Below are 13,794 nucleotides of genomic sequence, written 5' to 3'. Positions count from 1 at the left end.
ATAAAGAGGCTAACAACACAGTAGTAGCTTGTGCATTTTTATGAATTTGTTCATTAATAAACATGGGACTATCCGAGCTATCAAATTTCATTCCAGTCTCTACAATCTCCCATATGCTTGGATGGAGAGAGAACAAGTGACTACGCATTTTGTGACTCCAAAATCCGTAGTCCTCTCCATCAAAGTGAGGAGGCTTGCGGAGAGGAATGGATAAATGAGCATTAGCACTTTGAGGAATACGAGAGTAATCAAAAGAAAAGTTCGAATTGACCGTTTTCTTTTTCTCGTAGTCGTCGTCGTCGTCCTTTTGGGAGGAGGAAGATTCATCGCTGTAGTAGACAATTTCCTTGATGCGCCTTGTCTTCTTCTTCCTCCCGTCTTTTCTTTTGTGACCCGAGCCTGAGTCAGTGGGCTTGTCATCATTGGGCTCGTTGACGAAGGACTCCTTCTCCTTATCGTTGATCACCATCCCCTTGCCCTTAGGATCCATCTCTTCGGGCGGTTAGTCCCTTTCTTGAAGAGAACGGCTCTGATACCAATTGAGAGCACCTAGAGGGGGGGTCAATAGGTGATCCTGTAAAACTTAAAAACTTAAGCCACAAAACTTTGATTAAGCGTTAGCACAATTAATGCCAAGTGGCTAGAGAGAAGATCTTGCACAATACGATAACCACAAGGAGTTCAACACAGAGAAGACACAGTGGTTTATCCCGTGGTTTGGCCAAGTACAAAACTTGCCTACTCCACGTTGTGGCGTCCCAACGGATGAGAGTTGCACTCAACTCCTCTCAAGTGATCCAATGATCAACTTGAATACCACAGTGTTATGCTTTTCTTTTCTTATCGCGTTCGCGAGGAATCTCCACAACTTGGAGTCTCTCACCCTTACACTTGAAGTTCACAAAGAAGCACGGAGTAAGGGAGAGAAGCAACACACACAAATCCACAGCAAAATGCGCACACACACGGCCAAGAATCGAGCTCAAAAGACTATCTCAAAGTTCTCACTAGAACGGAGCTCGAATCACTGAGAATGACAAACGAATGCGCAAAGACTGAGTGTGGATGATCAAGAATGCTCTAAGGTTGCTTAGTATTCTCCTCCATGCGCCTAGGGGTCCCTTTTATAGCCCCAAGGCAGCTAGAAGCCGTTGAGAGCAAATCTGGAAGGCCATTCTTGCCTTCTGTCGTCTGGTGCACCGGACAGTCCGGTGCACACCGGACAGTGTCCGGTGCCTGATTTCCTTCCTAAAATGGCGCAGCCGACCGTTGCAGATCTGGGAGCCGTTGGCGCACCGGACATGTCCGGTGCACACCGGACAGTCCGGTGCCCCCTTCCGACCGTTGGCTCGGCCACGTGTCGCGCGCGGATTCCGCGGCCGACCGTTGGCCCGGCCGACCGTTGGCTCACCGGACAGTCTGGTGCACACCGGACAGTCCGGTGAATTATAGTCGTACGTCGCCGGTGAAATTCCCGAGAGCGGCCAGTTCACTTCGAGTCAGCCTGGCGCACCGGACACTGTCCGGTGCACCACCGGACAGTCCGGTGTGCCAGACTGAGCTGAGTCTTGGCTGTACACAGCCAAGCCTTTTGCACCTCTTTTCTTTTCTTCTTCTTTCTGTTTCTAACACTTAGACAAGTATATTAGTACACAAAACCAATGTACTAAGGCTTAGAAACATACCTTTACTTTTGATTTGCTCTTTGTCCATCCATGGCCATAGATTCACATTTAAGCACTTGTGTTGGCACTCAATCACCAAAATACTTAGAAATGGCCCAAGGGCACATTTCCCTTTCAGCGCCATCATTGCTTATCTGGCGGAGCTAGCCAGATGGGACACCGGTCTTGTTCTCTGCGGCCCGAGTCGGCTCAGGGCAGGGTGATGATGGCACTCCCTGTTGACGTGGCGGGCATGTGCCCTAGGTCGGGCGACGTGGAGGCTCCTCCGAAGCCGAGGTCGAGTCTGTCTTCAATGGTCGAGGCCGAGCCCGAGCCCCTGGGTCGGGCGAGGCGGAGGTTGTTCGGCAGAGGCCAGGGCGGAGTCCGAGCCCTGGGGTCGGGCGAAGCGGAGTTCATCGTCTTCTAGGGCTTAGCCCGAGTCCGAGCCCTGGGTCGGGCGGAGCGGAGATCATCGTCTTCCGGGTCTTAGCCCGAGTCCGAGCCCTGGGTCGGCCGGAGCGGAGTTCGTCGTCTTCCGGGTCTTAGCCCGAGTCCGAGCCCTGGGTCGGGCGGAGCGGAGTTCGCCGTCTTCCGGGGCTTAGCCCGAGTCCGAGCCCTAGGTCGGGCGGAGCGGAGTTCGCCGTCTTCCAGGGCTTAGCCCGAGTCCGAGTCCTGGGTCGGGCGGAGCGGAGATCGTCGTCTTCCGGGTCTTAGCCCGAGTCCGAGCCCTGGGTCGGGCGGAGCGGAGTTCGTCGTCTTCCGGGTCTTAGCCCGAGTCCGAGCCCTGGGTCGGGCAGAGCGGAGTTCGCCGTCTTCCGGGGCTTAGCCCGAGTCCGAGCCCTGGGTCGGGCGGAGCGGAGTTCGCCGTCTTCCGGGGCTTAGCCCGAGTCCGAGCCCTGGGTCGGGCGGAGCGGAGTTTCCTATGGCGCCTTTGGCAGGGCCTGACTGCCTGTCAGTCCCACTCTGTCAAGTGGCACTGCAGTCGGAGTGGCGCAGGCGGCGCTGTCCTTCTGTCAGACCGGTCAGTGGAGCGGCGAAGTGACGGCGGTCACTTCGGCTCTGCCGGGGGGCGCGCGCATCAGGATAAAGGTGTCAGGCCACCTTTGCGTTAAATGCTCCTGCGACTTGGTCGGTCGGTGCGGCGATTTAGTCAGGGTTGCTTCTTAGCGAAGGCAAGGCCTCGGGCGAGCCGGAGATGTGTCCGCCGTTAAAGGGGGGCCTCGGGCGAGACGGAAATCCCTAGGGGTCGGCTGCCCTTGCCCGAGGCTAGGCTCGGGCGAGGCGTGATCGACTCGCTTCGTACGGACTGATCCCTGACTTAATCGCACCCATCAGGCCTCTGCAGCTTTATGCTGATGGGGGTTACCAGCTGAGAATTAGGCGTCTTGAGGGTACCCCTAATTATGGTCCCCGACAGTAGCCCCCGAGCCTCGAAGGGAGTGTTAGCACTCGCTTGGAGGCTTTCGTCGCACTTTTTTGCAAGGGGACCAGCCTTTCTCGGTTGCATTTTGTTCCGGTGGGTGCGCGCAAGCGCACCCGCCGGGTGTAGCCCCCGAGGCCTCGAAGGGGTGGTTTCACTCCTTCGAGGTCTTAATGCCTTGTGTAATGCTTTGGCTGGTCTGGTGGTTCCCTCATGCGAACTGGCCGTAGCCCGGGTGCACGGTCGAGGACCAAGCTCTCGGGCTGGTATGTTGACGCTGTCAACGGTTCGGCCGGAGCCGGGTTTGCGAGAGCAGCCCTTGAGCCTCCGCACAGGGCGAGAGGGCGATCAGGGACAGACTCGGCTTTTTTACATACGCCCCTTCGTCGCCTTTCCGCAAGGAGGAGGGGGGAGAGCGCCATGTTACCCTCGATGGGCACCGAACATGGTGTCTCCGATGAGCTGCAAGCGGGTAATCCGAGTGGACGTTCGTGCCCAGTTCGTTGGGGGTCGGCTAGGGGCCCAGAGGCACGCCCAAAAGTACCTGCGGGTGATCTGCCGGACCCGGTCCCCTGGCGACGGGGTCCGAGGGCTCGATGCCTCCCTCCGATGGGATTCCGTTACAAGATCGCTCCCGCTGGTCTCGGAAATGTCCTAGGGTACCTCGGGAGCGCAGCCCGAGCCTTGGTTATGTATCGAACGTACCCCTGGTCATCCCTCGCTCGGCGTCTGAGGCGACTGTGAACCCTTCGGGGGCCAGCCTTCGAACCCCTGATCAGTAATGGGCGCGGAGCCCGAGTAGCCTGAGGCGGCCGTGGAGCCCTTCGGGGGGCCGGCCTTCGAACCTCTGACCAGTAGTGGGTGTAGGGCCCACGCGATCTGAGGCGACTGTTGAACCCCTCGGAGGGCCAGCCTTCGAACCTCTGATCAGTAGGGGGGCACGGAGCCCGGTTCCTTCACAGGGAAGGATCCTTTTCGGGGTATCCCCCTTTCCCGGTCCCTGTTGCAAGAGATAGAGAAAGAGGAAAAAAGGAAAAGGATACGAAATCGAACGACGTGGCGTACCTTTTTTTTGGCGTGGTTATTACGGCGAAGGCGAAGCGTCGGCCGCTTCTCCTGCCAGAAGCGCCGCCTATCCCGCCGCGGAGTTAATGCGACGGGGCGAGTGGTTGGCGGGGCGGCCGTTGCGCGTGCGCGAGCCGTTCGAGGGACGGATCACGGGCGCGCCGTCTTCACGCCGTGAGAGGAGGCTCTCTTGCTGCCCCTGGATGGGACGTGAGCCTGGCTGACGACGTGACCGCTGCTCCCGCCCGCCTGCCACCGTCATTACTGCCGGCCCACTTTCGGCCGCATTGACCGTCGCACCGGGCTGGCGCCGCTGGGTCGTGCGCTGGGTCGCCTCGAGTCGCGGCATTGGTTCCGCAACCGAAGAGGCGCGACGGTGGCGCAAGTGGCGGTGCAGTTGCCTGCATGCAGCATCCGGCGCGCCGGTTGCGTGACGCGTGGGCCTGGGCCTCCATGCTGGTGCGTTGGGAGTCGGAGAAGCGTGCCCACTTGGCGCGGTTGCATGCCGCCTGCATGGTTGCCCACTCCTTCCGCCCGTTGGTCTGGGCAAAAGTGGGGGGTCGCTTGTAACCGCGGGGCGGTTGTGTGCACCACGCGCGGCGCTTTGGCTTCTTCTGCTCTGAGCCGGTTTGCATGACATGCGGGACCCAGCCCCTGCGCCGCAGGGGAGGGCCTTGGAGCTTGTTGGAGAAGACTCAGCCCGTGGCGTTTGGGGGCGCACGTAGGGAGAGTTGCCTTTAAAAGGGGGGCGACCCCTTTCGGAAGGCAACCATGTCTTCTTCCTCCCTTATGCGTCGCGTCTTTCCACCTTCCAAGCCCCCGGATGGGGGGTATCCGCCGTATTTTCGCCTCATCTTTGGAGGAACGCAACTCCGTGGGAGTTGGTACCTTTCAGCCATCGTTCGGCTTCAAGGATTTTCATCATGCAGCCCGGTCGCTCCCCCCCGCTGGTGGTCACCCAAGACAGTGACCGCCAGTTCCTGGGTGGGGAGAAGCAAGCCGGGCTGTGATCTTGGTCCCACCCTCAACTTCAAGGATGTTCATCATCCTCGCTGGGGTGGGGGCCGGGCTGAGCCAGCGCTCTACCTCCCACGCGGGTTCGCGGGTCACCCCTTCCCGCGGTGTCCGAGGGAGAGGGCGCTCACTGGCCCTGCGGGCGGCCCGGACTTCGACAACGTGGGGCTGGTCGACGGCGGGCGTCGTCACCTCCAGCATGTCGGGCCCGTCGGCTTGGCTCCCGGCGGCCCCTCCTGCCGGAGGGCGGTTGCCGCGCCATGTGCACGGGAGGACCACCCAAGATGCCGCGCGCTGCTAGGGCGGCGTTCGTGTTCTGGGGTGGTCCTGCCTTTGCACCGGGATGGCGCCCTCACGCGGAGGTCGGTGCCTCACTCGCCCGGGAGGATTTGAGTGGGGATCTGCCGGGGAGCCGGTGGGCCCTGCCGTCGGTGCCGAGGCGGAGGCGGCTCGAGAAGTCCCCGTCACCGACGGGATCACCGCCACCATCCGCGTCTCTGGCCTCCGGCTCTTCGCACTTGTCCTCGCCCCTCGAGCGTCGGTGTGGGCGAGGGCAAGATTGCAGCAGCGCCCACCCTGAGGCCTGCGCCGCTGCAGCTCGACCATCCGGAGCGGGGGTCGTTGTCGTCGTAGTCAGAACGGGCGGCGGTGAGCCGCTCGTCAGTCTTCTGTTGCTCCGCAGGCCTTCCCCCACGGAGTGGGGTTGTTCGTTCCTGCGGAGGGGGAACCGGAGTTCCGTTTGTAATGGCACTTTGGATGCCAGTGTCTTTGTTCATCGTGGCTGTCGAGGCCTGAACATGTATGTAGTTTTGGCACGGAGCCGTGTTTTTTCCTCATTTTCGAGCACTAAGTCTCGCCTGTTGATTATCTGAACCGCTTCACCAAGCATGAGTCGCCCCGTGTCAAGGTGACGAGTGAGGTATCCGTATCCCGGAGGCGTAGGAGTCCCTCGGCTCAGTCGGCCTTGTTGTCTGAGGCTCCTCTAGCTTAGTTAAAGAGACCCCTTGGCCGCTCTTCGATGAGCCGAGGCCAGGGGTAGCGATATCAGCACGAACAGAGGCGGAGTTGGCTCGAAGATGAGAACCTGGTTGGCCGGAGCCTAGCCGGGTTGTCCATCAGCGGGACCGACGCCGGAGTTGGCCGACCGAGGCCTCGGACCGAGATGGCGCCCTTGGAAGATGGTTGGCCGAGGCCCCCGAGGCGACCGGCCGAGCCGCCTGCTCGGGCCGGATTCCCAGAGAAGTCCCTGGACCGCGTCGCCGTCCGAGGCTGGGTCGGATCTCGCTGAAGGTATTGTCGATGCCGAGGGTGCTACAGCCCTCTTCCAGCGTGAAGACCCGAGCCTGCAGGATCAGATTGTCTTGTAGCGTGTGCCTTCTGCGGCCGCTGAGGCCAGAAAACACACCCTTGCTGCGTTGTAAAGCTGCGTCTCCTTTCCTCTTATTTCGAGCATCTGGACTTTTTGTTGGTAACAGGGATGTTTGTGCGAGCGAGAGTTGCTTCTCGCGGAAGGTGATGAGTGAGGTATCCGTATCCCGGAGGCGTGGGAGTCCCTCGGCTCGGTCGGCCTTGCCGCTTGCGCGTACTTCCACCCGTCCGTGAGGCCCTGTCACCGACTCAGTCGAGAAGGCTTGAAGGACTGCTTCGGCAGAAGAGCTTCCGAACGTAAAGACTTGTTCGGTCCGCGGGATCACTTTATCCGAACGCGAGTTACTTATCGCAGAAGGTGATGAGTGAGGTATCCGTATCTCGGAGGCGTAGGAGTCCCTCGGCTCGGTCAGCCTTGGCCGCTTACGTGTACTCCGTCGTTTTTAGGATCCGCTTTTCGAAGTAGTCAAAAAGCACGAAAGATATTCTGCCAAAAGGGATCTTTTTTCGAGAAAATTTTGACGCAAAGGGGGTCTCCCCCCTTTTAGCCCCCGAGGGAGGGTCGGGCTTTGCCGAGGCGAGGTCGACCCTTCCTTGATGACTAAACTTTGCGTGGGTGCGAGGTATATGAACAACTTGAAAACATCTTAAGGGTAGAAGCGACGTAGCTGTTTGATGTTCCAAGCGTTGTCGTAGACCTCGCCTTGATTGTTGGCCAGCTTGTATGTTCCGGGCTTCAGAACTTTGGCGATGACGAATGGCCCCTCCCAGGGGGGCGTAAGCTTGTGCCTCCCTCGGGCGTCTTGCCGCAGCCGAAGCACCAGGTCGCCCACCTGGAGGTCTCGGGACCGGACCCCTCGGGCGTGGTAGCGTCGCAGGGACTGCTGGTACCGCGCCGAGTGTAGTAAGGCCTTGTCCCGAGCCTCTTCCAGCTGGTCCAGCGATTCTTCTCGGCTAGCTTGGTTGCTTTGATCGTTGTAGGCCCTCGTCCTCGGGGAGCCGTATTCCAGGTCAGTGAAAAAGAAATATTACTCAATCAAAGATCCAACTGATCCCCACGCCTGTATTGCAAATACGCAGTCACGAATAATCCCGCTAAAGTAATAGGAATTAGGCCTAAGACGATTCCAAATAGAAAAACTTCAATCATTTCGATTTGTTCGAGGGGATAAAAAAAGAGGTACGATCTATCTCTAAATAATAGTCTAAACTACCCACGAATCTCAATGACCAAGAAAAGAATTGGTAATTAGTGTGGAAAAGAGTCTAGAATACCAAGAATCCAAAAGAAAGATTCTTCTATTCAATTCATTTCAAATAAGACGTATCTTGTTCAAGCTAATAAATAGAGCTGGGGTTATAGTTAAAGCAGCCAGTAGAAAACCGAAATAACTAGTTATAGTAAGCATGAAGGGGTTCAATTCCATTTTTTTTACTACACTACATATGTTGGTAAAGCACTTACCTAAGTTTAAGTTATGGAAAATTCATAATTCATCGGTTATTTTAGATAATACTAAAAAACAAGATAGAGTGAGATACAGAAGTGTAAAAAAAAGAGAAAATCGATTCATCAGACGGAACATGAGTCCCTAATTCCGAATCAAGAGATTTGTTGTGGAATCTGTCAGTTAAGTAAACTAATAATATTAAGAACTAGATCATCTAACCCCATTGAAAAATGAAATTGGATTTTCGGGAGAATTTTGGAATAAAAGATAAATAAAGAATTGAATTTGAAAAAAAAAATTCTTTCTATTTCGGATTCGGATTATTTCTTTTTTAATAGGATGGATTTCATCCTCTTTTTGGAGCAAATTTTAACTCATTGTATTCCATATGGAATAAGAGGAGAAGAAAAGCATTCCACGACCCCCGAGGGGCCCCCTCAAAAAGGGAACTATTCCTTAAATTTACTTTTTTTTATTTATTTTTATTCGTTTTTTGAACCCCAACAAAAGTGGATTCAAAGTTACTTCAATTATCCTTTTCTTTTAAGTTCTTCTTGTAAAGTTCCATGCTTGCTGTTTGGTCAAGAAAATTAGACCTAATCCAACAAACAAGACAAGGATTGATTACGAATCTTGATTCTTCAAAGAATGTATTCCGTTTCTTTCATAACGGATTATCCGCTATTCGATTTTCTATTTATTAGATATTATTTTATGCTAACCAATTAAATTCCTTTAACTAAAAAGGGATCGATTTTGCATATACTTATCTTTGTATTGCGTCAATATGAGAATATCCTTCCTAAATTCTTTATCTTATTAATCATTAACTTAGATTTTCCCAAGATCTTGGCCGCTATTCCAAATTAAATTATTCTACTATTCCGAAGACAATGAAAATAAGTAGGACCCAAAAAATTGTGGGGTTCTATTGATGCCTTGAATAACATGTAATTTTCCTATAGACAAGGAACAAAAAAGAGAAAAAAGGAATTCTGTTTCGGGACCAAGCAAAACTGGATTGCTGTGCCATAGGAAGGATAGCTATACTAATTCGGTATACTCAAAATACACCTTTGGTACAAAATTGACAATCTCACAAGGATGAAATATCAATAATTTTCTATTTACTGGTGGATCCCATCTTTTACGGAATCAATTCCTTTTTTGAATAAAAATTTTGGGAGCTCAGCATGTCTGGAAGCACGGGAGAACGTTCTTTTGCTGATATTATTACCAGTATTCGATACTGGGTTATTCATAGCATTACTATACCTTCCCTATTCATTGCGGGTTGGTTATTTGTCAGTACGGGTTTAGCTTATGACGTGTTTGGAAGTCCTCGACCAAACGAGTATTTCACGGAAAGCCGACAAGGAATTCCATTAATAACCGACCGTTTTGATTCTTTAGAACAACTAGATGAATTTAGTAGATCCTTTTAGGAGGCCCCCAATGACCATAGATCGAACCTATCCTATTTTTACAGTGCGATGGCTGGCTGTTCACGGATTAGCTGTACCCACGGTTTTTTTCTTGGGATCAATATCAGCAATGCAGTTCATCCAACGATAAACCAAATTCCAACTATAGAACTATGACACAATCAAACCCGAATGAACAAAATGTTGAATTGAATCGTACCAGTCTATACTGGGGTTTATTACTCATTTTTGTACTTGCTGTTTTATTTTCCAATTACTTCTTCAATTGAGAGAAAGAAAGAGAGTAGTAAGAATTCTCTTATCCCATTTGGAAGGATACCATCTTTATAACTATCCATGACTGTTTTTGTCTCTAGCATGACCACTTGAGAAAATGTGGAGGAAAGTAGGGGAAATGGCCGATACTACTGGAAGAATTCCTCTTTGGCTGATAGGTACTGTAACTGGTATTCTTGTGATTGGTTTAATAGGTGTTTTCTTTTACGGTTCGTATTCTGGATTGGGTTCATCTCTATAGTAATCGGAGGATCCAGATTGAGGAAAGGGAGTAAATTAAGTTTTCGAATCACTGACTCAGGCCCATTGTCGAATCCTACTCAGCAATTGTCGAATCCTACTCAGCCAAAAAAAGGGGGTACTTATGTATGGCAGAACGGGCCAACCTGGTCTTTCATAATAAAGAGATAGACGGAACTGCTATGAAACGGCTTATTAGCAGATTAATAGATCATTTCGGAATGGGATATACATCCCATATACTGGATCAAATAAAGACTCTGGGCTTCCATCAAGCCACTACTACATCGATTTCTTTAGGAATCGAGGATCTTTTAACAATACCCTCTAAAGGATGGTTAGTCCAAGACGCGGAACAACAGAGTTTTCTTTTGGAGAAACACTATTATTATGGAGCTATACACGCGGTAGAAAAATTACGCCAATCCGTTGAGATATGGTATGCTACAAGTGAATATTTGAAACAAGAAATGAATTCGAATTTTCGAATAACGGATCCTTCTAATCCAGTCTATCTAATGTCTTTTTCAGGAGCCAGAGGAAATGCATCTCAGGTACACCAATTAGTAGGTATGAGAGGGTTAATGGCGGATCCTCAAGGACAAATGATTGATTTACCTATTCAAAGCAATTTACGCGAGGGACTTTCTTTGACAGAATATATAATTTCCTGCTACGGAGCCCGAAAAGGGGTTGTAGATACTGCTGTACGAACAGCGGATGCTGGCTATCTTACACGTAGACTTGTTGAAGTAGTTCAACATATTATTGTGCGTAGAAGAGATTGTGGTACTATCCAAGGTATTTCTGTGAGTCCTCAAAATGGGATGACGGAAAAACTTTTTGTCCAAACACTAATTGGTCGTGTATTAGCAGACGATATATATATTGGTTCACGATGCATTGCTTCTCGAAATCAAGATATTGGAATTGGATTAGTCAATCGATTCATAACTGCCTTTCGAGCACAACCGTTTCGAGCACAACCAATATATATTAGAACCCCCTTTACTTGCCGGAGCACATCTTGGATCTGTCAATTATGTTATGGGCGGAGTCCCACTCATGGGGATCTGGTCGAATTGGGGGAAGCTGTAGGTATTATTGCGGGTCAATCAATTGGGGAGCCGGGGACTCAATTAACATTAAGAACTTTTCATACTGGTGGAGTATTCACAGGGGGTACTGCCGACCTTATACGATCCCCCTCGAATGGAAAAATCCAATTCAATGAGGATTTGGTTCACCCCACACGTACCCGTCATGGGCAGCCTGCTTTTCTATGCTATATAGACTTGCATGTAACTATTCAGAGTCAGGATATTCTACATAGTGTGAATATTCCGTTAAAAAGCTTGATTCTAGTGCAAAATGATCAATATGTAGAATCTGAACAAGTAATTGCGGAGATTCGTGCCGGAACGTCCACTTTGCATTTTAAAGAAAAGGTACAAAAGCATATTTATTCCGAATCAGACGGGGAAATGCACTGGAGTACTGATGTTTACCATGCGCCCGAATATCAATATGGTAATCTTCGTCGATTACCAAAAACAAGCCATTTATGGATATTGTCAGTAAGTATGTGCAGATCCAGTATAGCATCTTTTTCGCTGCACAAGGATCAAGATCAAATGAATACTTATTCTTTTTCTGTTGATGGAAGATATATCTTTGACTTCTCAATGGCTAATGATCAAGTAAGCCATAGACTGTTGGATACTTTTGGTAAAAAAGATAGAGAAATTCTTGATTATTTAACGCCAGATCGAATCGTGTTCAACGGTCATTGGAATTGTTTCTATCCTTCCATTCTTCAAGATAATTCAGATTTGTTGGCGAAAAAGCGAAGAAATAGGCTCGTCGTTCCATTACAATATCATCAAGAACAAGAAAAAGAGCGAATATCCTGTTTGGGTATTTCAATGGAAATACCCTTTATGGGTGTTTTACGTAGAAATACTATTTTTGCTTATTTTGACGATCCACGATACAGAAAAGATAAAAGGGGTTCAGGAATTGTTAAATTTAGATATAGGACCCTGGAGGAAGAATATCGGACCCAAGAGGAAGAGTATAGGACTCGAGAGGAAGAATATCGGACTCGAGAGGAAGACTCAGAAGACGAATATGAGAGCCCAGAGAACAAATATAGGACCCGAGAGGGAGAGGGCGAATATAAAATCCTAGAAGACGAATATAGGACTCTAGAGGACGAATATGAAACCCTAGAAGATGAATATGGGATCCTAGAGGACGAATATAGGACTCTAGAGAAAGACTCAGAGGAAGAATATGGGAGCCTAGAGAACAAATATAGGACTCGAGAGGGAGAGGGCGAATATGAAATCCTAGAGGAAGAATCAGAAGAAGAATATGGGAGCTCTGAAGATGGCTCAGAGAAGGAATATGGGACTTTAGAAGAAGACTCAGAAGAAGACTCAGAGGAAGACTCAGAAGACGAATATGGGAGCCCGGAGGAAGATTCTATCTTAAAAAAAGAGGGTTTTATTGAGCATCGAGGAACAAAAGAATTTAGTCTAAAATACCAAAAAGAAGTAGATCGGTTTTTTTTCATTCTTCAAGAACTGCATATCTTGCCGAGATCCTCATCCCTAAAGGTACTTGACAATAGTATTATTGGAGTCGATACACAACTCACAAAAAATACAAGAAGTCGACTAGGTGGATTGGTCCGAGTGAAGAGAAAAAAAAGCCATACAGAACTCAAAATCTTTTCCGGAGAGATGGCCTCGGCCCCGTAGACCAGGAAGAACGGCGTGAAACCTGTGGCTCGGCTTGGCGTTGTCCTCAGGCTCCAGATCACCGAGGGGAGTTCCTTCATCCATCGCTTGCCGAACTTGTTGAGGTCGTTGTAAATCCGGGGCTTGAGCCCTTGTAGAATCATGCCGTTGGCACGCTCTACTTGCCCATTCGACATGGGATGAGCCACAGCGGCCCAGTCCACCCGGATGTGATGATCCTCGCAAAAATCCAAGAATTTTCTGCCGGTGAACTGGGTACCGTTGTCAGTGATGATGGAGTTTGGGACCCCGAAGCGATGGATGATGTTGGTGAAGAACGCCACCGCCTGCTCGGACCCGATGCTGTTCAGGGGTCGGACCTCGATCCACTTGGAGAATTTGTCGATGGCGACCAGCAGGTGCGTGTAGCCCCCGGGCGCCTTCTGCAAGGGACCGACGAGGTCCAGACCCCATACAGCAAAGGGCCAGGTGATGGGTATCGTCTGCAGAGCCTGAGCGGGCAGGTGGGTCTGCTTCGCATAGAATTGGCACCCTTCGCAGGTGCCGACAATTCTAGTGGCGTCAGCCACCGCCGTTGGCCAGTAGAAGCCTTGTCGGAAAGCATTCCCGACAAGGGCTCGAGGCACTGCATGATGGCCGCAAGCCCCCGAGTGTATTTCTTGCAGGAGTTCCTGACCTTCGGCGATGGAGATGCATCGCTGGAGGATGCCCGAGGGGCTGCGGTGGTAGAGCTCCTCCTCATCGCCCAGCAAGACGAACGACTTGGCGCGTCGCACTACCTGCCGAGCCTCGGCTTGGTCGAGGGGTAGCTCTCCTTGGCGGAGATATTGCAGGTACGGGGCCTGCCAATTTCGATCAGGCGTGGCCCCGCTCTGCTCCTCCTCGACGTCCAATGCCTCACCCTCGGGGGCCGAGGGTACCTCGGGCTGAACCGAGGGCGCCTCGGGCCGAGCCAAGGGTGCCTCGGGCTGTGCCGAGGGTGCCTCGGGCTCGGGCGTGTCGTCGATCTTGACGGAGGGTTGGTGCAGATCCCGGGAGAAGACGTCCGGGGGAACCGTTGTTCGCCCCGAGGCTATTTTAGCCAGC

The 13,794-nt window shown here is 51.5% G+C and overlaps 1 protein-coding gene across 1 annotated transcript; it reads left to right on the top strand.

The window, feature by feature from the left end:
- Positions 1–9,966: 9,966 nt before the first annotated feature.
- On the top strand, positions 9,967–12,708 carry LOC118473518 (DNA-directed RNA polymerase subunit beta''-like). Its single transcript, XM_035963257.1, has one exon. The coding sequence runs from the start codon at positions 10,072–10,074 to the stop codon at positions 12,706–12,708; it is 2,637 nt and encodes an 878-aa protein (XP_035819150.1). The 5' UTR covers positions 9,967–10,071.
- The last annotated feature ends 1,086 nt before the right edge of the window (positions 12,709–13,794 follow it).

Source organism: Zea mays, chromosome 10 (genome assembly GCF_902167145.1).
Source record: "Zea mays cultivar B73 chromosome 10, Zm-B73-REFERENCE-NAM-5.0, whole genome shotgun sequence".
NCBI classification, from domain to species: Eukaryota; Viridiplantae; Streptophyta; class Magnoliopsida; order Poales; family Poaceae; genus Zea; species Zea mays.
The sequence above is the reverse complement of the archived record's forward strand: the minus strand, read 5'-3'. Positions and strand labels throughout refer to the sequence as shown.